At 43.2% G+C, this 26,592-nt stretch overlaps 1 protein-coding gene across 4 annotated transcripts in view; it reads left to right on the forward strand.

Annotated features, from left to right (window-relative positions):
* Positions 1-23,448, forward strand: part of BLVRA (biliverdin reductase A) — a 35,766-nt gene extending 12,318 nt beyond the window's left edge. For 2 of the 4 annotated variants that reach the window (XM_042806266.1, XM_032986998.2), the window contains exons 2-7: positions 10,341-10,468; positions 12,132-12,251; positions 12,883-12,980; positions 14,396-14,503; positions 15,219-15,390; positions 20,713-23,448. In XM_042806266.1, the coding sequence (XP_042662200.1) occupies positions 10,350-10,468; positions 12,132-12,251; positions 12,883-12,980; positions 14,396-14,503; positions 15,219-15,390; positions 20,713-20,986 (891 nt within the window). In that variant the 5' untranslated portion in view covers positions 10,341-10,349 and the 3' untranslated portion in view covers positions 20,987-23,448. Of the gene's footprint in view, positions 1-1,354; positions 1,443-10,340; positions 10,469-12,131; positions 12,252-12,882; positions 12,981-14,395; positions 14,504-15,218; positions 15,391-19,550; positions 19,688-20,712 lie in introns of all 4 variants that reach the window. The other 2 variants (XM_032987001.2, XM_042806267.1) reach the window with 2 other exon arrangements.
* The last annotated feature ends 3,144 nt before the right edge of the window (positions 23,449-26,592 follow it).

The following is a 26,592-nucleotide window of genomic DNA, read 5'->3' on the forward strand; positions in this document are numbered from 1 at the left end:
AATGCCCAATAACATGAAAAATAACAAGCTTTAAAGTTAGGAGGAATTTGAGTAACCTCAAATGTTAATCTTCATTCAAGAGCTATTTTTTTTTTTTCCTTAGGCCATTGCTGACATTGTTCCAAAGTTTAATAGGAATGGAGAGCATCTATTGCATTTTTCAGGCCCTGTTGAGGAGTGGTAGACTTGATAAAATGACACAGGTGTTAGCCATTGCGTGCGTAATTTTTAAGATCACAATGTTATGTAAAAGTTTATCTACTTCCCAAGTTATCTCAATCTAGTTATTAAAAAAACCTTTCTATCACTCTCAGTTTATTTTAGAAGGGTGAAAACATTTTTGCTGGGGTAGGAGAAGAGAAAGTTGGCTGAAAAAAAGCCACTTATCTGACCACCTACAATTTACGTGTATATTGTTTGCTCTGAAGTGTGTATGGGGCAGGCCTCTGGTGTTAGGAGTTGCTGTCATGCTAACGATGGAGGCAGAGGGTTTCACTGGCCATGGTAAGCGATATCTTTGTGGTGACTGCAGTGTGTAGTAGGAGTGCTTTTTTTCTTTGGGGAATTCTCAAAATAGGTCAGCCTGTTACAGATCTGGGATGCAGTGACCTTTAGTGGACCGGAAGATAGGTATCAGCTATTGGATTGAGTCCATAAAGATATTAAAATAACATACGTGTGGCTGGATATGTGTTTTGTTCTTGTGCCTACTAATATTACAGTAAACAGCAAAAGCTCTTATTTCTTAATGTGCTTGTAGGAGTATTCTCACTGATATCAAAGGGATTACTTGCGATTAAAGCGAAGCATGCATATAATTCCTTGTAGGGTTTGGGTTTCAGATTAATTTAACAAGAGAAAGGAATGAAAAAAAATATTTTTTGTGTCATGTGTTATATGACATTGTTTTATATAGATATTCCAGTACAAACCTTAGTTATAGCCACCTTTTCTAGAGGTCTGATCTGTGTGGGATTTCCTACAGCAAAGAAGAGAGACTGTAATAATACCTACTTCTTCCATTGCATTTATCATCAGTAGGTCTGGGAGTGCTTTACAGAAGAGAGAGATTTCCCCTTCTCTGGATTTGGGAAGACTGACAGGGAAAGGAGATGTGATTTGCTTGCTTTAGGTCACACAGCAAATTTCTGGGAAAGTACTGCAGCCTGGAAATACAGCTTTCTTGCTCCGGCCCAGCCCAGCTCTGCATTCATTAGACCTGCTGAAGAAGAAAGTGCTTGTGGAAAGGGCTGCAGTAATTGGCAGGCAAATTTAGGGGCAGATGTAGTAATTGAGAAAGTATTTCAGAACGTTTTTTTGAGTTGTCCATCCATCACTTTCATCTATATTACAGCAAAGGCTCGGAAGCCACTCCTGGTGTTAGAGGTTACCTGAAAAGCACTTACGAATCTCCTATGTGAGGTGGAAGAGCATCTTCTCTGGTAGGTGACAGTGAAAACAAAATGAGCGCCTTAAAGGAGGGAAGGGAATGCGCTCAGATTATTTGGCACATCTTGGGTCCCTGTCCTGTCAGCTACACCTCTTGTGATTAGCTCCGAGTAAAGTTTCCCCAAAACTGGGGATAAGTAGTCCTCCTACTTTTTTTTTTTTAACGGAACATGAAAGGCTCTCAATTTTAAAGTATAAGAGCACAAAACAGCCAAGTCTTTTTATGAAATAGGTGTTTAAGCAGAGACTCAGTAGTTAGTGTTCAGCTGCTTAGCCATGCAGAGTCTTTACTCTGGTGGCTTCAGGGAAGCCAGGGGACATGGTTCACGCTTCACAGGGACCTGACAGAGTTCAACTCTGTGATAGCTTTAGTGTTTATGTGGGCATTAAGCCAAAAAAGTGGTGGGGGATGTGTTTCATGCCTTTTTCTTTCCTCTTTGAGTTAGTACCATTTTTAGCTTTACTCTGAGTTATTTTCTCCAACCTGTGTTCAGGCACAGACTGGTACTGTAGCAATATTATTGTTTGATCCCATGGAAAATTAGGATCTGTGAATTGCTGATAGCTCCATCCCATAGCTCATTCTCCTGAGTGCTCATCTGAAATTGGGACTTTACTCCAAAGTAATTGACAGTCGCTTGTTAAAGCACTCTTCTTCTACCACCATGGACAAATTCACTTTCAAAAATTGTTATAGCACATTAAAGCCTGAAATAAATTTTTGGGACTGTTTGTGGCTCTCTTTGCTTTAGTCATATACTAATTAGCCACATACAAGCAGCCTTTTGGTTAAAGAATAGCTGTGATAAGGCAGCAGTTATGTGGGATTGTTTATTTACCCACCAGAAATTTCACGAGGCTCTCTGTAATTCACTCCAGAGTAGTTCCTGGAAACTTAGCATTAGAAGTAAGGATGGATGGGGGTTTTTTTGCTTGTTTGTTTGTTTTGTTTTGTTTTGTTTTATTTTCAAGGTTTTTTTTTTTTTTTTGTAGAATAAATAGTGGAGCCTTTCATGTCTTAATTTTTTTCAGGTGCCCAAAAATGGGTTCAGTTATTTCCTGGATAGTTTCAGCATTAGTAGTGTAATATCCAGATTACATCCAAGTGTAATTTGGCTCTCGGCTGTCACCTATAGAAATCAGTTGTCTCATGCAAAGTACTTACAGTAGGCAAGGTCCATCACTTAAACTGCATGCATAAATTACTATTTTCCCCCCCAAATTGAAACAGTATCAATTATCTCAGGGCAGAGTTTCAACCAAAATGAGCCAGACTGAGGATTTAACTTCTCTGCACATCTCCAGGACTCCATCTCAGAAGTGTTATTTGCCTTGTTTTTTGCTCTTTGGACTAGCAACCAAATCTGAAACCACAGAAGGTGACTACAGACAGAGAACAGGACAAAATGGTCATTCATACCCATGCATATATGGCACAGAACTTCTGATTCAGTCCTCCACAGGGTGGAGTATGTCATGTATTAAAACAAGATTTTCAGATTCTTCCAGTACCTCTCATGGTTTTATATTAGTTTTGTAAGATGTTTTTGCTGCAGGTATGGAGTTGCAGGCTGTGGAAAGCAACCTCACTGTGACAGGAGTCAGGACTGCTGTGGACTCTGGAGTTACTAGAGTTAAATAGCAAAAGTACGTTTTCCTTTCTGCTTAGGTATTAATGCTGGAGACAGTATATCTGTTACAAGTGCAGTCATTTATTATTAACCATCACTGTGTGTAATAAAGGTGATTGTTTGGCAGCTGTAACACAGCATTCGGCTCATATCTCAACATAACTATATCAACTTCAGCTTCGGCAGCCAGCTGGAAAACCAGAATTTAATCAGAGAGCCCAGGCAAATAAGCCTGCATATAAATGCAAACTGATGCAGATGTATTATTCAAATGACATTTAAAAGCCAGGAGAAAAAGCCCAGTCTGGCTATTCCCAAGGTACATCAGTGCCAGTGAGACTGTGAGTTTTCTGGGGGCAAACCTCTGTGAGAGTTGGAGCCTTGAAGGTGTAACTCGCCTACCAGAGCCTGCGTGCCTGCCAGGAAACCTGGGCTGGGCTGGGATTAGCCAGAGAGATGGAGAGATGCTGGGAGGGTTGGTACTGAAGACCATTAACAAACAACTCTCGAGGAAAACGTATGTGCTTACTCTTGAGCTTCTAGGTGCTGTTGTTTTCCTCTGAAATGTGGAGACTGTAAATGGTCTTGGCAGGTTTTTGAGAAAATTTCTGACTCTCATTTTTTGTTAAGTTAATGTTTTAAAGAGAAGTAAGAGTGTTGGGGATTGCCTTCCTGACTGTCTCTTGCAGAATGACTTTACTTTTATCTCTAGGTTGCAGAAAAGGCAACGCAAAAACACAAACTCCCACTCCAGCATGTTAGCATTTTAACAATTCTTTTCTTTGCCCTCATTTCTGGTTTTAATTTTTTCTTCAAGTTCTGCCTTTAGTCAGGCTTAGTGAGGTGAGGCCTGTGTTTGGTTTACTTCCTGAAGGTACTTCAGCACAGACAGAGGTTAAAGTGTGTAAGTGGTTTCCTGCAGAACAAAGGATGCTTATGCCTTTGAATAGGCTGCTAATTTGTGCAGTTCTTCCCTTTTTAAAAACAACACTAACAAAAGCCACACTGTTCATCTTCTGCTTTCTCTGCTCCAGGCAGAGATGTCTTTCGAAGAGTAGGCAATGAGAATAAGATGTGGCACAGGCTGTAGCATTTACCAACATCCTGAGTACAGCATCTGCCAGGTCTCTGGGTATTTGAAATCAGAGATGTAGGGCTGGAAGGAATCTCAAGTTTTCAGCTTGTTGATTTTACAGTGACTGCTGCTGTCTGTCCAGTGTTCCCCTAGAAACTTTTGCTGAGGAAGATGCTGCAACCCTCATCTCAGGGCTTTGCTGCCGTAACAGGGAAAACATTTTCTATGATGTCTAATCCACAAGTTTGCTCAAAGGGAGCTCTGGAAAAATTCCTCAGTCTAGCCTGGCTTATGTTAAGAGAAAATATCAGGCTGAACCCAACAGCCTGAAAGGGGCAAAGCTGTGCAGTTCCATGGCCCCTGGTCCGACTGGTATTGAGGCTGAAAATGTATTCCCAGTCAGCACACGCATAGAGCCCACATATACACAATGTATATGCATGTGTCAGCCACACAGATCACAGACAGTGCACTCAGAGACACCGACAGCACCAGCAGCCTCATCCTGCTCCCCTCTGGCTCAGAAAGTTGAAGGTCTGCTGGTGAGAAAATATATATATATATATATATATATATATATGTGTACATGGTGGATGCCTTCAGTAGCCACACTCAGACACTCAGTCTGCCCAGTAGCTTCCCCTGAATCCCCAGTTGCTGGCATCTGGCTATATAAGTCCCTCTTTACTCTTTGGAGTAGTGGGAGATGGCTGCCAGGTCAGTGGGGATTGTATTGTGTATTTTTAAGCGGCAGGAAGGAAATTACAACATGTGTCAGCACTCACGTTTGGTGGAGTTGTAGATTTAATGTAAGCAAAGGTAGGTAAAGAAGGGAGGGCTGGAAAGAGTGAAGATTGCTGAAAAATTACTGTGGGAATGAAATGGTTGAACTGTTGAGTATGCAAAAGTGAACAAAACCTGACAGCAGTATTTTCAGATTAAGTACTCATCTGTGAGGTTTCTGCTACTCTTAAGGTATGTGTGGCAGTAAAATGGCAATCACTTGAAGTAACACACTTAAAAAGACCAGGCTGGGAGTGCTTCAGGAAAGCCTCCCCCATCAGTGTTATGCTATTGCAGGTGATATTAATTGCAAAACATTTTGATTTCTGATGTGAGTCACTCGTTCATGCCTCTGGGAAGGAGACTTTGAAAACCGCAGAGAGAATGCATGAGGCTTACTGAAATTCTCTACATATCATGACAGAAGGTACTCGCTCTCAGCCTGTAGTGTCTAGATATGCCATGAAAAAATTTCTTGAAAGGCAGATAACTCTTAAGTTCTGCCTTTTATCTTGCCTCTGCACTGGCTTTGCATGATCTTAGTGATGTTGCACAAAACAGAAGTAAGTCTTGCTTCCTTTAAGTTTACCCCTGTGAGCATTAGGGGTTTTGAGTTGTAGGGGCTGACGTCCTGCTGTGATTGCACTGGGGAGGAGCACATTCATTCGCTGGGTGACCGAACCCTTTGGGCATACTCCATTGCTTGCTTTGCTGCTGAATATTCCTGTTTTACTGCTAAATTTTGCAGGAACACTTGAGTATAGAGCACTTTTTTTTTTTTTTTTTTTTTTTTAGCTACAGAGTAGCCTAGATCAATCCAACAGAGGAAATAAACAGCAGAAGCCCAGAGAACTCAATGGAGAGCACAGGGGTGATGGGATGATGATATATGGGTGTAGGGTAAATGATCCTTTCCAGCTAGATGCTTTCCTCGGCTCTGCCTCTGTGTCACGCAGGGCTTGTCTCCTTCGGTGAGAGGAGCCACCAGTGCTGGTTGGTACTGGGGAAGAGCTTCCTCACCAGTGGGCAGCCAGCATGACCCCGGCCTGGTTCGGAGGGGACCCTCGGCGGGAGGCACTCCTCAATCACAATCTGTGAGTGCAAAGGGCATCCCTTTCTAATCTCTCTACCAGCCCCTTGGCTTTCATACAGCCAGTTAGGAAACTGGGGAGAAAATGCTTTTGGATACTGGCTGATGTACTGTTATATCACTTACTGTACAGTTTTTTCAGTATGACAGGAGCCGAAGTGCGGCAGCCTTGAAAATGCCTCTGAAATCTTTTTGTCAAAGCTTTAATCGAGGTCACCGATTTTAAGGAAAAGTCATGGAAGGCAGGCACAGCAGTTTACAGTTTGGGCTTCCTCCTTCATAATTTTTGTGCTTGGTATCTGTAGCTGTTATCCTCATGTAAAGATTTGAAATAAGGAGAAAATTTTCATATATTCACCTGGACTCTCAGATGAGTATTCTCTTTTCTGCTCTTAGCAGTTCATGACAGTTCCCAAAAACATCTAATTTACTTTTCTCCCTGAGCAGCTGCAGGATTTGTTGTGTGAGCAAAATGAGGGTAATAAAAAGCTGCAGCAGGGGTGCAGACTTAGTGATTTTTCTCTTAGCTACGTGCATAAGCAGAGGTTCTGTAATGTACATTTAGTAGCTGCCTCTTTCCGTGTGGATACCATATTAGCCTGCAAACCCTTGACCTGGACCGAATGGCTGGTTGCTATGGCAACAGGTTGCATAGTAACAGTTTTTGTTCCTAGGTTGAAATTATCTTACCTCTCTTAAATGTGCCTTTTGGGGAGGTCAGAGGTTGTTCATCAGATGAAACTGGGAAAGTTTTTTTCAAAGGAGGAGCAAAACCGTTGATATTCTGCAACCAGAGCATCTGCTGAGAGGCATTCTTTGTGCACGGCGCTTCAAGAAGGTAGTTGGCTCCCCCACCTTCTCCACTTCATTGAAGCAGAGGTCAGCAGCTCATCAGAAAAAAAAAAAAAAAGCAGTTCTTGGAAACAAGATGACTGGAGGAGCTTCAGGGGAATTTGTCTGCTGTGCGACTCCCACTCCCAATCCTGCTAAAGGCAGTAGGCAAATATTAGCAGCTTAACACTCCCGTAACCTTGAAAATTTCTGAACTTAAAGTAAGACCCTGATCAGCTGCTCTCCAGCTGGACTGCTTCTAAACCTCTGCTGACCTGGTCCTGATTCATACCGGAACCCTTTATGAATCTACATTTAAAAGAATTACAACTATTCACTTTAGGAGAGCAGCTTTTTGGCCTTTTGGTGGCTCTGCTTGACAAGGTCCTGCATGAGACTGCTGTGGGGGGCAGAGGGGCTGAGGTTGATCTACAGGGGTGACCTGCCCAGAGCACAGGCAAGGCCCACTCCCGTGTTCTGCAAGCAGAGCCAAGCGTGGCAGGAAGCTGGTGTGGATTGTCAGGGACCTCCTTACTGAGCTCAGAGTCAGAAAGAAAGTGCACAAGCTGTCAGGGACTGTCATGGTGGGATGTAGAGACAGCGGCCGAGTTTGCAAGGACAGATCAGGGAAAGCTCAGATGGTGCTGAAACGAGCTATGGAAGGGTTTCTCTGGGTGCTTTGGCAACACAAAGAAGGCTGATAAAATGTGAGCCTGCTGCTCACTGGGGCCAGGGCGAAGGATATTAAAGGCACTTGGTGACTTTTATTTTTCCTTAGCTTTCAGTAGGAAGGTCTTTCCTCAGGCCTCCTGGGTTTCAGAGTCTAACAACGGTCTGTGGGAATGTAGCATTACCCAGAGTAGAGGAAGGCAGTGAGGTAGCTCTTGAGCTAATTGCATGTGCAGCAGCCCCTGGTATCAGACAAGGTACTTCCAAGGGTGCTGAGGAATTTGGTTGGTGTCACTGAGAAGCCACATGGCAATCAGGGGAGGTTCCTGGTGACTGGAAAAGGGCTCATCTTCAATACTGTTAAATGTCTTTATTAACCAACTGGACGATAGGATGGAGTGCAGCTTTGGCAACTCTGTGGATGAAATCAAACTGGGGGGGTGGTCAATACACCAGAGGGGTTTGGGCAGGCTGGAGAAATGGCAGACAGGAATATCATGAAGTTCAACAAAGGCAAACATAGTGTCCCTTGTCCAGGGAGGAATAACCCTGTGGAGCAGTACAGGTTGGGGACTGCCTGGCTTGAAAGTCAGAAAGTGCCCTGCAGATGCTGGTGGACAAGCTGAACCTCAGGCCACAATGTGCTCTTCTGGCAAAGAAAGCCAGCCGTGTCCTGGTTTGCATTAGCAAGATGTGGCCAACAGGACTTGGCTACACCTCCAGTGCTGTGCCCAGTTTTGTGTACCCTGGTATGAGAAATAAGTTAAATATGGGAGTGAGTCTGGTGGAGAGCCACCACGATGGTCAGGGGGCTGGAGCAGATGATGAACAAGGAGAAGCTGAGGGAACTGGGTTTGTCCACCCTCCAGGAAAAGAAGGGTTAAAGTCAGTTATTATTGCTGCCTACAGCTTTCTGATGGGAGGATCTGGAGGAGCTGGAGCCTCACTCTTTTGGGAGATGTGATGGGGAATGGCAAAAGGCAACACAGGAAACTCTGAGTAGATACTAAGAAGTTGTTCTTTCTGTGAGGGAGGTCGAATGCTGCAGCAGGAGCCCTGGGAGGCTGCTGGATTTCCACCCGCAGGAACAGTCAGAATTTGGTGTGGCCCCGGTGCACCCGAGTGGGGTTTGGGTAGGGTGACTTCCAGGGGCTCCTTCCAGCCAGTATCATTCTGCAAGTCTCAGTCTCTTTTCTCTTTGGCCATAGAGAAAAGTGAGTGTAACTGGGACTCTGCCTGTGGGTGGAACTGAAAATGGGTTGTGTGGTTGTTACCCTCCTTTCCCCTTCTCTCTGTCAGCCCTACACATCTCTCTTCCCTGGTGAGCTGTGTCGTCACATTATACCTCCATTATTTGGTAATGACATGTCACTGTAATCCCCTTAGAGAACTCTGCCAATATCATTCATTTCTTCTTTTCTATTAAACATGCCACTCTGTGTTTTACCCTTGTACCCTTCTGGCATGTATAAAGTAAGCAGAGTTCAGCACCGACAGGAACATATATGTAGGCAGGAGCTTACAGAAAAACAAAATTCAGATATGACATATGATTGGAGAGTGGCTTTCTTTTATTTTTTTTTTCCTTTGTCCCAGTTGGTGTGATTTCTTAGCAGCTGTCAACATCTAGCACTGTCAGAAGTGTCACAGCTGTGCTGCCACACTGTGATCCCATCAGACTGGAGGCACAAGGAGGAGTGAAGTGGGGCTGTCCATTTATCCATTTAAGTCTCGGAAGGATTTGAAAGGCTGCAGCCAGGTAGTGGAAACAATTGGAAGAGTTCACTTGAGTGAAGGGATTGGCAGTGGGAGAAAGGAGAGCACTGAAATGGAAGAAACAGAGTTTGAAGGGATGCTGTCATAGGATGGAAGGAACAATAAAAATGCAGAGGGGATGACTTGGCTTGGTTTTAGTCCATTTTTCCTGTAAATCTTAAAAATTACTTCACCAAGTGTTGCTAGTCCTCAGGGTGGTGGAACAGTGCAGGTTTGAAGGGTTACACCGGTTGCCCCCTGCTTCCACAAATCAACGGGAAATCGTAAAACCAACAGAAGAATTTATTACCAGTGGCCCAGCAGGCTGGCCAGCGAGAGCAATACCTGGCTCGTCCTCTGCATGATGCAGTTGTGGCAGGAATGCGCTTTTGGGAGATGTAAATCTTGAGGACATTCCTGCTTGTCATTAAAGAGATGGCATAGCTTTCTTCGTGCGTAGAAACGCCAAGCCAAGCATCTTGACCAAATGATCAGATGGCTGGTTGCATCCTGATGTCGTAGGGCGTGCCAGAGGTTACATGGGGGAAGAAAAGATGCTCTTTGCTTCCTGTCCCAAAGCATTCCGGCTACGCTGCCGTGCACCACGAGTGTCCGTGTGGCAGCCCGGCGCAGGCTGTGCCGCAGACGCTCAGGAAGTCAGCAGGGTTTATATAAAGCTCCGCTGGGCTTGCAGAACCTTTTGGCTTCTTTCCAGCATGGAAGGAGCGATATAAATAGAAGAATGTCTTGCTTTTGAAGTCTGCCTTCTGTTCACGGAAAGGAAGAACTTTGTGCTGGAGCTGTGATATAATAGCTGCTAAAGACAGGTCTCAGGGTCAGTGCTATGACAGGCCAAACCTCTTGACCATGTTTCAGTGGGATGCGAGTGAGCTCAGTAGCTTGTAGCATAACATCTCTGTTAGTGGTTGCTGACATCTGAATAAGGTTTGGCTGTATGAAAACAGGGTTCAAGAGTAAATCCATCCATCTCCCCTCCCAGCTGCTCCTCTCCCCACTAAAATAAAAAAAAAATATTGCTTTTTTTTCCTCTGGACAGATTAACAAAATGTTTGGGACTGTGGTGGTTGGAGTTGGAATTGCTGGCTTAGCACGAATCCGAGACTTGATGAATCCGATGCCTTCCAGCCCTTCTGAGCACCTGAAACTCTTTGGATTTGTATCCAGGTTAGAAATTTCATCTTAGCATGTTTAATATGTATATTGTAATGTTTCTTTCTTCTGGTCTTTCCATGTGGAGGACTATAATATGAGGGGGGCAGGGGATGAATATCCATAGTTTTGTATTTCTCTTATAATTAAGGCTGTCTGAAAAGGGAAAAGTTATGCAAATACGCCTCTCATTCTGACTGGCAGCTAGGAAATGAGCACAGAAAGCTTTGTGAGAGGGAACAAATAGGTTACCTTAGTGAGGTGCCTTGCAGAAATGACTAAAATAAAAGGTGAGAGACATTCTCGCTGTAGGATCTGTGTGATAAAAAGAAATTCAGTTCTGTCTGACTGAAATTTCCTGTTGGTTTAGGATGGTACAGACAATAATTACACTAATGAGCTAATGTCTGCATGACATCTGTAGAAATGTTTAAAAAACATAAGAAGTTTTTAAAAAGTTTTTTTACAAAAACATGTTGTAAAGCTCCTAATACGGTTAGTTAATCATTTTTGTTTGTTTTTTTTTTTAAACCAGGTACTGATCCTGTAGATGTCTTTAGAGAAAATCTCATCATTTAGTACATACAGTTAAGTTGCTTCTTAGAGAGCATGATTTTTTCTCACTAGGTTGGAGCTGTGGAAATATAGTATGTACGTCCTGAGCATTCCTGCTGGACTATCTGCCCCATAATAGCAAAGCATAAAGGTTTTAAATAGTTAGGCAGTACATGTGTGGATCTCAGACTGTGAATATATTTTTCCAGCTATATTTAAATCATGCAGTCAGGGTTGTCTGAGACTGAAAGGACCCATTAGGTCATTAATTTTATCTCCCTGCCAAACACACTCATGGTTCCCTGATGCTTTTGCTAGCACTACAGCTAGCCTTGAGCAACACTGGAGACAGGGTGTGTACTGCTTCTGTTGAGAACCAGTGCTGCCGAAACGCACGGTTCGTATGATGCCTTGCTCTTTGCATTCCAATCACACACAAACATTACCTGGCTTTGCTTTCAAGTCCTGCTTGTGGCTTGCCCTCATGCCCTCTGTCACCTATCCTAATGCTGCCAAGGTGGCTGCCGCAGTCTTTACTAATGCAAAGGGCTTTTGGAGGGAGTGTGTGTGTGCTTTATTTTCAGGTGGAGATGTGCTCAGGGTGGTGGCCAAGAGAACCTTCCCCTTTGCTCCGACATGGCGTGTGTGTTGCCAAGCATCTGCTTTGTCCCTTTTCTGCTTGTCTGTACTTGTTGTTGCACGTGGCCCTACCAACTTGAGTCCTTTTGGCCATGTTGTCTGGCATGGTGTGGGAAGAAGTTCTCCCATAGGAGCACAGTCCTCCGAGTCACTCTTTTAAAATGGCTCTTTCATAAGGATGCTTATTAAAAAACAAAACACAAAAATAAAAAAAAAACACTTTACACTTCAATAGCAGGACAGTTTCTGTGCTGATACGACCACCTCCACACTGGCTCATCTGTTTTGTTGTTTTGTGCACTCCACTTCTGTCTGTAAGTGCTCATGTGCTTCCTGGATGACAAGCTGCCTTTGTTCTACCCTGGCTGAGCTCAGTGAGACAGTGGCCCATGGGAACAATTTCTAAGTGCTGCTGCACAACATGCAGTTGGGAAGAGTGGACTGTGACAGTTACACTCTGGTTGTATTTATGCTAAATACGCAGGAGAAATTTTGGCGATATTAATGAGGCCAAGCAGATTAGCCTGGAAGATGCTCTAAGAAGCAAAGAGATCCATGCAGCCTTCATCAGCACAGAGAACAAAAGCCATGAAGAAACCATCAGGTATTTTGAGGTGTTTTCTTGTTCTCTTTTTCCCACCCTTTTCCCTGTAATTTAGAAGCATAGAGGAGCTGTGTAAAACTGTTGCAGGAGAGGATGTGAACACTGGAGAAGAGTCTGCCAGACTAGAAGCCAGAAGTGAATGCTAGCCTTTTCCCTAGAGCACCCAATAAGCCCTGGAAGAGGGTAGGATTTAAGATGCATTAATTTCCCAGATAATTCCAGTTGCATACCTCTGGGCCTGTGTTTGATGGTCAGGCAGCTTAAAACAGGATTCAAAGCCTTTCCTCACAGGTTATGTAGAGAAAGGGCACTCTGGTGCCCCGCTCCAGCCACTCAAGTGACTGGAAGTTAGAAATTTCAGTGCTCAACTCTGTGACATTTTAGCGACTTGCTGTAGGTGAGTGAGAGAATTCTGTGGAAGAGGGAGAATTAAACCCCAGCTCTCCTGTTGTTTAAATGTGTGATGTAGCCACCACACCATCTTTGCTAGGAAACTTGCGATTTATTTCTGTTACTCTGCATTGTGTGTTTCTCCATATGGGGCTGACTGAGAATGAGAAGCAGATTGTACGTTGGAGAGGGAGGATTACAATGATATACTTCTTAAAGACTGATCTTCTATTCCTTTCAGAATGTTTTTAGAAGCTGGGAAACATGTCCTCGTTGAGTACCCCATGGCTTTGTCTGCTAAGGCGGCCCATGAGCTCTGGGAGATGGCTGAGCAGAAAGGTAACACATTTGTTCTCAAGGGTGTAAACAGTATTACCTGTTGGGTAGCACCAAAAGGCATCAAACACAAAGGCAGGGCTCCCGTCTACTATTAATCATGACATACAAGGGAGTATGCTTGTCTCAGAGATGTGTCAATCTAGGATTTAAAACGCATACCGATGGGGAAATAAAAACAGAAAAGTGCTGAGAGTAAGGTATGTTTGCCCTCACAAAAGAACTGGTCTCTGCTTGTGACACTAGGAATGCAGTTAGCGAAGGAAACTTCTGTCACAGTGATAGTAAAGCACTTAACGTGTGTAGCCACTGGACTTGTGCACTTCTCTGTCCTCTCTCTCCCCGAAAATGAAACTGGAACCAGCTCCCCTAGCTTCTAGCATTTGTGATATGCTGGTCACACACAGCTGCTCATGCTGTTGTAGGCCAGCAAGGCATCTCAGTCAGAAAGACAGCTTGTCTCTAAGCAAAATCTCGTTATTTCTGGGAAGCGCGTGGTCCCAACCTTGCAGTGCCACGGGTCAGAAGCTGGCATTCAGCTGGGGCCAGTGGGGATGTATGGGGCTGCAAGGAAAAGAACAGTGCTGGGCAGGAGCAGAGTGCAAACCGTTTGGACAAGCTGCACTATTTATACCACTACTTAAAAATTTCCTTCGTGACTTTTGCCCTAAAACACCGGAGATATAGGATTTCTGCTTTGCTGTTTCCTTGCACCAACACCACTTACTGCCTTGTTGCTCGCCAAATGGCTTCCCATTGAGCAGAATTTATGCCTCGCCTCTTGAAGCAGCAGCAGTTACTGTCAGCAGCCTAAACTGACTCTCTTGGAAACCTTCCAGTAAAACACATATTGAATGAGGGCCACATTCAACATGGATCAGATAGCCTCTATTCCAAAGTAGCCCAATTAATTGCAGTGGTGGGAGGTACCCTTTAACATATTGTTACAATCTGGGTCTGAGTATTATGCTATTTTTTTTCTCCTCCTTTTTCTTTCCTACTACCCTGGGAGGAAAAATGCAGAACAAGGAAATGTGAGGGGAAGGAGGTCAAGAATTAATCCATCTTTTACTTTGAAGACTCGTGTTTCAGCCTTAGTTTGAGTATTGGGTTTCATTACAGAGATTCTGTTAAACATAGTGGCTACTGTCCCTGTAGTCTCTATATTTGTCTCCTCAAAATCCTTAACTCAGATTGATGCCTCGGTGCAGGGCCTGTGTTTGATTTTTTTCCTGACATCATTTTGCCAGCCATGCGTGAGAGCATTTCTAAGTGAGTTCCCACTGGTGGCTGGTAAAGCCTTTACTGCTTAGACATGCCTTTGATTCACACGGAGAGCTCTTATTTAATCTGGCCTGATTTTTGGTGCGTGTGTTTTTTTTTTGTTTTGTTTCATTTGTTTTGTTTTTTAATGGCAGATAAAGTACTCCATGTGGAGCACATTGAGCTTCTGACTGAAGAGTACAAGCAGCTGAAAAAAGAGGTGGCTGGGAAAGACCTGGTGAAGGGAACATTGCATTTCACAGGTCAGTAGCTGTGAGAAAATTGAAGTCCATCTGGATTTGTCTGCCCACTCCCCAGGGACACCAGTCGTTCCAGGCTTCATTCAGTCCTTTTAGATGAGAGTCTGTCTATAAACTCACTAGACACATAGGTATCAGTTCTGGATATTTCCATGAAATTACAGAACTGTCTGGAAAGCAACTTTGCCTTAACACTTGTCTTCTACGGGCTATTGCTTTGCTAATCTCTTTCTGCTATCTGGTGAAGAACTCAAGCTCGTGCCTTGTTGAGTGGAAGAGAGCACACTTCATCCTTTCTGTACTTTGGTTGTAGTGACCAATTTCTCATTCATATCGGTCTCAGAGAGGAGGATGAGCTCTGTGGAGTGTCCCAATTTCTAGCAGGGACCTTCAGTCTTCTGTACTGGAGAGATTTTCAAGCCAATGTTTTCTCTCCACTGTATTCCCTTGTTGAAGCCACATACACCTGCCTGTCCTCAACATGTCCTGAAGGGTTTGTTGTATGTGTACTTTGTGCAGCCTTCTCTGGCACAGATCACCAACTGAGCCATTTCAAGGTTGACAATGCTTGTTGACTTTCCTACTCAGCCCATCCAGTCATGGCCTTTCTACACCCTAGTCTCTAAGCCTGCGACACTGCAGTTTCTATAGACTTTCCTATGCAGAGGGCATTACTCTCTTTGCCATTTCTCAACAGTTTCTGTTGCTGTTGCACCAGGTAGCGTCCTCGATGAAAACAAAACAGGATTCCCAGCTTTCAGTGGAATTGCCCGACTGACTTGGCTGATTGACCTCTTCGGAGACCTCACTGTTACCTCTGCCACCAGAGAAAAGCAGAAGGATAAGAATTACTCCAGAATGACCGTTCACTTTCAGACGACAAACAGGAAGTGAGTAATGACCGTGGCTGCAGGTGGGCCAGGCTCCTCAGGTGTCATCTGCAGGAGTTCTGCATCCTCTCTTCCTCTCGTGGAAACAGAATGGGTGGATATTGGCATGACAGTCTACAAGAAAAACAGACCTGGAAGTGCTTCCTATAAGTAACCACGATAAAAAGAGCCACCACCAAACAATGTCTGCTGAAGAGCACAAGGAGGTTTAAAAGCTCTTTTCTGATGTCTGAATGTAGAAATGGGCCCGTAATGCATTTTACCATGGCCAAGACTGAAAAACTGTTCAGAGGCAGGATGTTTTTTTGTTTAGCATCAGTCATTCTAGCTGTACATTGAAAGCTAACCTGTCTTTAAAGGTTGAAATTATATGACTGTTTGAAAACATAATCCGCTAGTTATAATGCTTAGCTTACAGCACTATAATGCTTGTGCTAGTATGTAGTACTAGCTGGAGGTTAAGAGAAAATTACACATTTCGAGCAGAAGTGTAATAAACTACTGAAAGGCCAACATGTGAAGTTTGCTCTTGACTAATGCCTGATCTGCAGTCCTGAAGTTTCCTCAATTTTTTTTCTAAGTAGGACAACAGTATGTTTCCCATTTCTTGTCTTTCTGCTTTTCTTACATGAGTGTCTGAGTGAGAAGCCAGCAGCCAGGATTGCTTGTCATTTTTTTCCAGTCATTGCATGATGACTTTCTTGCAGAAAACTCTTCTGATTATGCATTTTATAATAATGAGTTTGATCTCCCTTTTATTATATGCTAACAATGGCCTTGCTATCAAATAGTATATTTTTAATGGCCTTGCTATAAAATAGTGTCTTTTTAAATAATATATGACCACGAAGTAAGTCTTCAGTGTTTCAAACTGTGGATTGAGTACTCAACTTGGTCCAAAGCCTGGTGGTGTATTTTGCTGGAAATTCTCTGGTTTGGTTGTTCTGGGCCATCCACATGGAAGTGGTGTCCTTTCAGGTAGGTTAAAGTTACTTACAACGACAGTTTATTGCATGCTGTAGATGCAACTTGAGAATTGTCTGACATGAAAAGGTACAGAGAAGTTACCCAAGCTCTGCATGTTTCCTAGGAGGTAGGAATGGTGATGGAGCAATTTGATCCTTTCTCTTCACTCCCATTTTCCTGTTTTTCCACATAGCACTCTCCGCCTTTGAGACAGGTGACCTTTGAGACATATGACAAGAGGCAGATGAGAAGACTAGGAAGAGCGGGGGAAAATAAGACCCCAGGGGAAATTATTCTGGCCTATCTTTGTTTGTAATAAATTACCTTTTTTTGTTGCACTCATACTGCTAGAACACTTAAAACAGAAAAACCCCAACAACAACACAAAAGAAAAAACAACAAACATGAATGCTTAATTCTTTAAGAATTTTAGGTAAGTGTTTAGTTTAAAAAGTAATAACCTGAAGGACTAGCTATTTGAGGAGTGAATAACCAGAGCTCATCTGAACTGTTTCACTGCGGGTCTAGTTAAGCATTTAATCAGTCAATCCTACAAAGCCCACTGCACTTTATCGTGGGATTACCATCTTGCCTTGGCAATCGTCCTCTCTCTTTAAATAAAACATCATTTCCAATTCCTTTTAAAATGCAGTTGTGAGAGGACAGAACTCCGTATACAAGCTCTGTTTACCCTCTTAGCAATTTGCCAGTAACATGAGTAGCTGTAAAGATCTATACAGAGTGAGATTTTGAACTAATTCCAGCAGGTGGAACTAGCGGGTGGCTTAAACATTTCCCTGGCTGTTCTGTCTCCTAGGTAGTCCTTAGCCTCTATGTACGATATTTGCTAGACACAGAACGGTTTCTGGACTGCTGTTTTTTTTCTCCTTTACACTGCTAACTGATACCTGCTTTTCTTAGCTCGCTACTAACTATTGCTATGGGTCAGTAAGCGTTTTGTCACCATGAATGTTTTAATGATCTCAGGGACAGTCAGCCTTATGCCTCTGGGATAATTTACGCCGACTGGAAAGTTACATAGCGTTCCTGTATTCTGTTCAGGGGCAGGACCAGATTTCCTGCTGACCTTCCCTCATTGACGTCAGTGGAGTTAGAGCAGTAGAGAATTTGGCCCCCTCTCCATCAAGTGAAGTTATGGCCCGGCAGTCATGGTGGTGGTGTTACAGCTCTAATTTGCCCAACGTTTATTTTACTGAAGGATGGGAAAGGTTTGCAGCTTTCCTGAAAGCAATCCCATCCTTTGTAGAAAGACGGGATTGCACTAACCTTGAGAAATCAGGTTAATTCAGCCTATTTTCTGCCTTGGAAAATACAGCAGGTGCAGAATGCAGCAGCCTGTGCTCTGGTTGTTAAGCAGGGATTTGTGCAGAGGCTGTAGTCTGTCTCCGCTGCACAGCCTGCACTGGCTGCTCATCTGTCCCTGGGTGGATTTTGGAGGTGTGTGTTAACGCCTGACGCCCAGCTATCTGAGAGGTGACCTCTGCCTCTGTTGTGTTTCCAAGACAGTTGAGCTGACAGCCTCTCCGCGATAAAACATCGAGCAATCCAGGAAAAGCCAAACCTCTGCTGACAGCACAGCTGGTTTGCGGCTGCAGTTCCTGCCCCAGGATTACAGAGCTTGGATTCAGTAAATCCAAAATGAAATTCAGTAAATCAAAAATGAATTTTTATCATGAGCTGGAGAGAGAATGATTTAGGCAACATCTCTTTTGATGTTAACTAGGGGTGGGGTCTAATTGTCGTAATTCCCATCCAAGGTAAGGTAGCCCTTTTTTGACTGCAAGGTAAACAAAAAATATTGACATTTTCAAAGGGTGAAAAGGAAGATATTTAAAAGGAATTTAAGACATTTTCTGAACACATATTCTGGCAATAAATGTTTGAAATTATGCTTCTATTGAGATCCAAGCTTACAAAATCTCATAAAAAAGCTTCAGCTTGAACATCCATAAAAAAATCATGTAATACATGGTTTCTGCAGAAGTTCCTGCAGAAGATATTAAGCTAAGTGCACCCAGCATGAAGTCAGCTTAATTCTTCTGTAGATACCAATAGTGTTCACTTCATTTTGGTTTATTTAACTAGGACAGTCCAAGGAAGGCCACACATTATTTGAAGAAACAGGGAATCGTAAAAGCAGAAAGTCTCTTCTAACCTCTGAATAAAATGTATCTATGAGAGCTCTACCAGTCTAAAATCTGGAAAGACAAAAAGACAAAATGACTATAAAAAATTAGGGTGATTTCTTCACTGCAGATAGTGCTTGCTTTGTAAAAAGTCAGTATAACAGTGGTTTGTTAGTATTTGGTTAAACTTTCTTCTTTAACTGACCAACATATTTAATGTGGTTTTATTCAGCTATCAAAAATGCTACATTTGTTGCTTCTAAGTAACATTGCTAACACTTCTAAATAACTAAGTACATCCATAGCCAGATAATACTTTGATACAAATCTTGAATGTCTTTAAACAATTATCTATTTTTAAAAAATGGGAGTTATTCACAATTTTCTGACACAAAATACAAACCTGTTTCTTAAGCTACAAAATTGCTTAAATAATGTACAGACTTGCAGCATACATATCTTTACAGCAAAAAAAGGGACTAATTTTAGTGTAGAAGTTGTTGATAATTAAAAATTAACATGTTTTGGTTACCAATCAAGTAGAATCAACCTCTCTTTGGGAAAGTAACTAAAAATCCAATCACAGAAGAAGATAAATCTATTTAGTAAAACCAGCATTTTCCTGCTCACTAATCTAAATCAGTGATTTGAATCACTTTGATTAAATTCTGCTTGCTTTGCATGCTTGTGCTTCTGGTTCAGCGGTTTCCCCAGGCTGGAGGAGAAGACGACATACACCTGAGCCTGGTTATTGGTGTGCATCTGCTCTAGATCACCCCAGGGAGGTGACCCTGGTTTGGATCATGTCGTGGGCTCCCCTCTATTACATGGTGGAGGTTTTATTCTGTTCAGTCAGGTTCATCTGGCCATGCTTAACTTGTAGGGGGGGGGTGTGTGTGGTAGTACAGGTGAGCAAAGAATAGTTGATACAATGATATGAATATAGAAACCAGATCCTAAGGCATAAAAGATGAGAAGTGCAGAATCATTAAGCTGAGTGCTCTGCAGAATGTGTTCAGGGTAGACTGACAAGGACTTTCTTTCCAGATCTAATGATATTGAAGATTTAATGGGCAGTACTTGGAGACAGAATTTATTCTTCCATGCTATTGATGCCCTCATAATTTGTGAGTGGCAGACTAAAGTGGGCCATAAAGGACTGTGGAAGGGCCATCAATAACCAAGTAAGAAAAATAATGTGCATCCTCTAAACACAGGCAGTAGTGAGTGCTGATGAATGAGCTGCAGAATGTCATGGTTTAGGCAGTTGACAAAAGAGCAGGCAGGGAGGATCGTGGCTGGTATTGAGGACCATTCCTCAAAGCCTCTGCAAGTATTTGCAGTGTTGGGCCAGGGAGTCTGTTAAGACCCTTGAAGCGATGCAGCATGTTCCATGGCTCCTCTTTCCTCCGCCAAGCTGGCAATCTGGGGAGGAAAGTGTGAGGAGCTGTGAGCTCTGCCAGACAACAGCCAACACCACCAGTGCTTGGCCTGGAGACTGTGGCTATCACGCTGGCATAGGATAGGACTGTGCTCTGTTTGAGAAAGACCTGCCTGGGAGTGTGTGTAGCCAAAACAGGCAAAATTGGCATCTTCTGCTGCAATCTCTAGGATCAGCTCAATGGTCCCAGTGAAAAGAAAGAAACGTAATTGAAAAGTTCAAAGAGTACAGACACCAATGTCTGCATGAGTGAACTTGCCAGCTCATCCTAAAGGGTGGTGTTCAGCTTGCATAGTAGCACCTGGGTCATCATTACGAACATGAGTGACGTAAATTTATTCTTGCTGGAGGAATGACTAGACACTGAGGGCCTTGTGGCTCTAGCTGTGATTGAATCACACACAAAATAGTTGGATGTTTAACTGCACTTTTCATCAAAGTCCACAAACAGATCAAACTTCCCTGTGAGATGGTTAGACATTGCTGGCTTCACGTTGCCCATGGGGAAAACAAAGTTGGAGAGAGCTTAGACGGTGTGCTGAAAGTCATGGCATAAAGCAGTGGCAGAGTTAAGGCTTTTATCTAATGTTCAACTCTGTAACCACAAATGTTGGTCAGAACATGTTACTTGAATATGCAAGGACTGAAATGTACAAATGGCGCATTTATTAGGGCATTTTCTGTAAATGCTGAGAAAAAAAAAGCACAAACTAGAACTGTTGATTCTGTTTCTTCATGCTCTTCTTTTTCTCTGCTCCTCCACACTAGGCCTCTGACTTGGATTGAAGAAAGGGGACCAGGGATGAGACGTGAAAAGAAAATCAACTTCTGTTTCACAAGTGGTTGCCTGGAGAACTTCCCTCAAGCCCCAAGGTCTGCTGTGGGCCTTTTCATGCAGGATCAGAACCTCTTTGCCAAAAAACTGCTGGGCCAGGTATCCAAGGAGGAGCTGGCTGCTGAGAAGTGGCGAATTTTGCGATGTCTTGAACTTGCCGAGGTGATCCAACAGCACTGTGAACAGCCAGAGAAAATCTGTTCCTGACAGTCCTCTTAGGGAAGGAGGAACATGTCAGGCAGGAAAGCTGTAGGGCTAGAGATCACTGTTGCCATCAAGCAGTTGCTATTTCTGTTTCATTACCTTCTGTTTGACTAGTTGTGATTCCCAGGCTCTCCGGGTGGGCTGGAGGGCCTGGGCTGTACCCCGTGCCTTCTGATTCGTGCCAGAGCAAAGCAACGTTACTCTGCCCCGACGCATTGCTGTCCTTCCAGGCAGATAGGGACCTACCAGCAACAAACTTGCCTATGGTTTGGTTGGAAACGTCCCTGAGAGCAGATCCCAGAGGACTGCAAATGCTAGATATGATTTTCCCTCCTGAGGTTTTTTTTTCCCCTCCAGATACATCTGAAAATGAGATGTGTCTCATTTAGTAGTATTCACGTAATATTATCTAGGAAGAATTATTAGCTAGAATGAAGTTCTAGGTGAGTTTTCCACCTCTTTACTTGATCTGCAGAAATTATGCCACCACAGTCCTGACCTTTTCTTCCAGATGCCCTGAATTGTTCTATGTGTTTGCTCTAATTAGTTGTTGTGCCTGCTTGGGGTTTTTGTTGTTTTTATTGGTTGTTCTGTGGTTTGGGTTTTGTTTTGGTTTGGTTTTGTTTTGGTTTTGTTTTGTTTTGTTTTGCTCACATTGGAAATCATCTACCTTCAAATAGAACCTATACTGGTATCAAACCAGAATAGAAGAAATATCTTGTCTCTTGATATATACCATGTTGAGTTCACTCACTTAATTTCTCTGGTGCCCTGTGCCACCATATAAATATCTTTCCAGCGGAGATTACAACAGTACATTAAACTAAAGCTTCACCTCCCTGCTTTCTACTGAATCTAAATTTTTTTTTTTTTTTTTTTTTTACTAGAAGCAGCATATTATTGTCCTTCATTTGTGTTCTGTATTTAATTCAGCATGTGAACAGATCACTGCTAAAATAATATACATCCTGCCTTTAAGAAAAAAACAACTAATGCGCTCCTGAAAACAGTGAAATTTATTAGAAATAGTGATAAAGTTAGAATGGAACTGTAGAAAATGAAGCATTTTGCAAATATAGCCATGCAGTCACGGTATATAACACCTGTGGGATAGTTTTTTAGCATTCTGCAGTAGTCCCAGGTTCACGTATGAAGACATTATCTCTTCCCTAAAGAAGCATTTTAGTTTTAGGAGAAGCCTAAACAGTGCACAAACTATTAACAATTCCCCTGCCTTTTACTTTTTAATTACAGCATCTGTCAGTGCTATTTTAATATAGCATTGAACTTCAGTCTGTGCAGTTATTCTTTCAAACACAGAACCATCATTTCTTTTCCACATTATCAGCTGGGCAATTTTTAATAAGGGAGTGTATATGTTGTGAATATATACATAATTATAGCCAGTGAATATTGATGGGAAAAAAGTCCTCCTTTGGGTAAATCATGTTCATTCAGAAGTTAGATACAGTTCAGTTAGCTGAAAACAGGGAAGGAGGAAAGACTGTGTACTTTTTCCCCAAATCAGTCAGATTTTTATGAGCAACTGGAGCTTGACATGTGAATGAATTCTGCATGTGAAATTTGTTTAAATCTGCTCTATCTGTTAAAATCAGTGAAAACCCTCCTAGTGACTTCAAAGGACTGAAATTCATGTGGGTTGGTAACAGGTTTGTGCGGGCAGATCGTGCCACCCGAATGGACACTGTACTGAGCATTCACAGGGACTTCTTTACCAAAGTGATGGGCGTTGCCTGGGCAGATCTGATGCTGTATGAGGGGAGAAAGTGGGTTTGTGGCGAATATAAAATGTCCATCTGGGATCGGAATGAAATTAGAATCTGCTGTGTATATCTATCTGCTACGTATGACAGCTCATGAGAGGCTCTGTTTCTTGGCAAACTCCTCAGCTGTGAATATGGGGCGAATACCACTTGTTTACATGCTAATTCACAACGGGTAGCTGGGGAGGGAGGGCAAAGGGAAGGGGCATTCACGCTCCCCATCTACCTGCATCAAAATTAGACACCGCGTCTCCCTGGGCGCACTCTGCAGTTGCTGGCGAGAGCAGCATCCCTTCAAGGAATGGGGAATAAACTCCCGGGAGCTCTGTAGAGCAGCAGTATACCGTCGAGCAGTGAATCACCCTCTGGAGAAGCTTGTTTCTGTAGAGAGTGCCTGGGGAAACTAGCTGGTTAATTTGAGCTAGGGAAGGCAGACGCCTAGAGCTGGGTACGTGGTGCTCTCCTCCACCCGCCTCCCATTCCTCCCAGCTAACCTGCTTGCCTGCTGCTCTCTGCCCTGCTCTGGGGAGCCTGCAGCATGCAAATGGCTTTTCCTCAGCCCTGTGAATTTGCTGCAGTACCGTGATGGTTTGCACACGAGAGCTACCGGGCGCCAAGCTTCAAACCTACGCATTGTTTAACCAGATGTTGAATTCACCAATAAAATATTGGAGCTCTTAATCATTCCTTTCAGTACCCGTTGTCCTTCATTAGCAGTTCCCATTGCCTGTGCTGAAAGTGGCTCTGTCCCAACCCGTTCTTTTCCCCCCCTTTCACTCCTCTGTGAAATCCTGCCAGCGACTACAGGCGGTGATCCCATCCTAAACCCCTCAGCTGTCTCCTTCTCCTGTTTCAAAGTTTTGAATACAAGTGTGGTGGGGTTTGTGACCTTATCTCAACTCCCGAGCCCTCCCATAAAATTCCTGCCCTTCCGGTCCTGTCTGACTGCCGCCCAGGAGTACTGGCAAGTCTAAATCTTGGCCATATGCTTCCAGATTCCCATTCAACAACTGGTATATTTGAGCAACCGTTTTGAATCTGCTAAGTAGAATCTGAAACAGGTACTTAAATGGGTTTTATTGTGGTTTTATTGTGGTTAATAATCTGCTTTATCGTAGCAGAAATACTATCAGAAGAGTGTTTCAGATATTTTTTGGCATAGCCTGAACCCAGCCAGTTTTAGAGATGCAGAGGTATGAAGAGGTAAGTATAAGGGGTGACATGGATGGGTTAGTATATCACACTCTTTGGAGGTAGCTGCTTTTCTACACTTTCTGCTGGAAATCACCCTGATTCTGTGGGACGCTGTAGGAAGTCCATTGCAGTCCACTTTATTAACTCTGCCTGATGCTACAGGGGTGTTAAGGAAAGTGCTGTAATGCAGGATGCTCCTATGTGACAGGGGGATGTTCAGTTTGCTGACACAGGCTGCAGCTTGTCTCGCAGATGAAAGGTGTGGAGGCATTAACTGCAGCGCTCCAGCTGAAACCTGGAAGAGGTGGTTTGATCCAAAGGTCTTTTCAGAGGACTAGAGATCAGGGGAATGGAAAATTTCCAAAGGGCAGAGAAACTGGCTATTGGTATGAGGACTTGAAAAGCTATGTGGGAAGCTCTGGCTGAGAGGGAAAGAAGGTGGATGTGGTTTTGGGATTGAGTGTTTACTTGAGAGCCTGTTCTGTGGGGAGCTGGGAACAGGGTCTGATTTAACTGTGTGATTACTGAGGACTAGCAGGAACAGTATATGGGAGGTGGGATGAGAGGGAAGGCAAAGAGGAGTGGGAGACACTACAGGAGCTGTTTGAGCTGGCATTATTTATGAGGAGAATGTCATTGAAGCCAACAGAGCAGATCAAGCAGACAAGGAAGGGGGAAGGCAAGAGGTGGCAGCTGTGTAGACTGGGGCTGTTTTTAAAGTGGTCCTAATACGTCAAAAACGGCTGTTTTAAAATGAATAGTATGTATGGCATCTGAGTAAAACTGTGGGGCTGAGTTACAGAAAGCGATTTGGGGATTGCGGGTCCTCCAGCAGTCTGTAGAGGGGTCAAGGTTGTAAAGGCTGAACTGTACACATATTTTCAGCTGTCACTCAAGGTGTTTGATTCCTTCAGGTTGGTGGTATGATCTGGGTCCCTGAGCACCCTCCCCATGTGCTGGTGAGTGACCCACCTAAGGTGATCCTGCCTGGACTTCTGGCCCCGTAATGGTGTCTGCAGTGAGACTCACAGAACTGTGTGCTGATCTGCTTCATGCAGCAGTATTTACTGCTCCCCAAGGTATGTGATGCGCTCTGTGCAATAGTAATAAAACAATATCAGGAAGCCAGGGACCTCCAGTAAAATAATAACTCCAGACTTTTGACAAAGATAGCAAGATACATGGTTAGCCTTAAGTGTTGCAAGCTGTTGTCTGTAAAGGCTGAATTAAATAAGGTTACAGGAGTCTGTTGAGAGACCTGTTGGAGTCTTTGTTTAAAGAAGGGGTGTAGCACAGGGGTGTAGCACGGGTGTGCAAAATTCAGCTCTAACCCAGAAAAGCCAAGCCTTGCAATGGGAAGACAGGTGATGTCCATGGTGCTGTACAAAACCCCGAAGCCAGCTCTGGCTGAGTTACCTCCGGTACCACGAGAGCCAGCCTGTGGTGTAATTTCATCTGGCCAGCTGTGCCCAGCTTCTCAACGCTGGGCTGACTCATTAGGCCACATAGACATAGCCACAGCTCAGCCCAAGTGCCCATTGGGCTCTTGGCCTGCTGGCATCCATAGTATCTTTCTCCTGTTTACACCTTTGAGCAGCAAAGGGAACCCAAACACAGCTTCCAACCTGCAGCTTCTGCTTTCTTGCTGACCCAACCTGGTTAAAATGGACAGCTTTTTTCTTGCCCTTGAACAAAACATAAGGCTCAGGAGGTGCAGGGCTGCTGCATGGCGATGCTCACAAAGCTGCAGGAATCCTCCCGGTGTTACAGCTAGCAGAGCTCCAGGCTTAGCGCTTGTCCCAGCTGCATGCAGATAAATGAGGAGGGGAACTTCAAAATGATAATTTAAGTAAAAGATAGCATCATCTGAAGCTCTGAATAATAGCCTGCAGGTATGCATGCTAGCTCTTACAGCAATAAATGAATCCTGGTCTAAAAAATCACTTATTTGGTACTTATTACTACTTCAAAAACCTTCTCTAAAACTTCATACTCAGGGCATCCTAGATCACATTTAATGTGAGCTGACTTTCTGATTTTGCTGCTGCTGTTAATGTCACAACATTCTTATCTACCACACCTAGTGTATCCTGCCATCCCACCTGATCTCCACTGAGTCATCCCTTTTTCCTGATAGGATTAACTAACAAAGAACCCAGTAACATGGCTCCAAAACAGCTAGATTACCCCAATGAAGTCAATAACTAGTTCACTGAATTAGGGCTTTCTGATGTTTTGTACTTGGGTGGTATTCATGTAACAGATAAGTAAAAATAATTTTAAAATGCTACGTTAAATATTACCAGAGTCAAGAAAGAAACAAAACAGGAATAATAATAACAATAATAACAATAACAACAATAATAACAATAACAATAACAACAACAACAACAACAATAATAATAATAATAATAATAATAATAATAATAATAATAATAATAATAATAATAATAATAATAATAATAATAGAATGATGATGTCAGGAATAATGTCCCTTTGTGAATAATCTGTCACCTGGGATTTCTAAAACCATCCAGAAACAAATAGATAGGATGGGGATAGCTCTGTATTAGCAGGAAGGTGTGGATGAACTATTAGCTCTTCTTTTTCTCTCATGTAATTCAAATACAA

Source organism: Tyto alba, unplaced genomic scaffold, assembly GCF_018691265.1.
Source record: "Tyto alba isolate M040663 unplaced genomic scaffold, T.alba_DEE_v4.0 Super-Scaffold_46, whole genome shotgun sequence".
NCBI classification, from domain to species: Eukaryota; Metazoa; Chordata; class Aves; order Strigiformes; family Tytonidae; genus Tyto; species Tyto alba.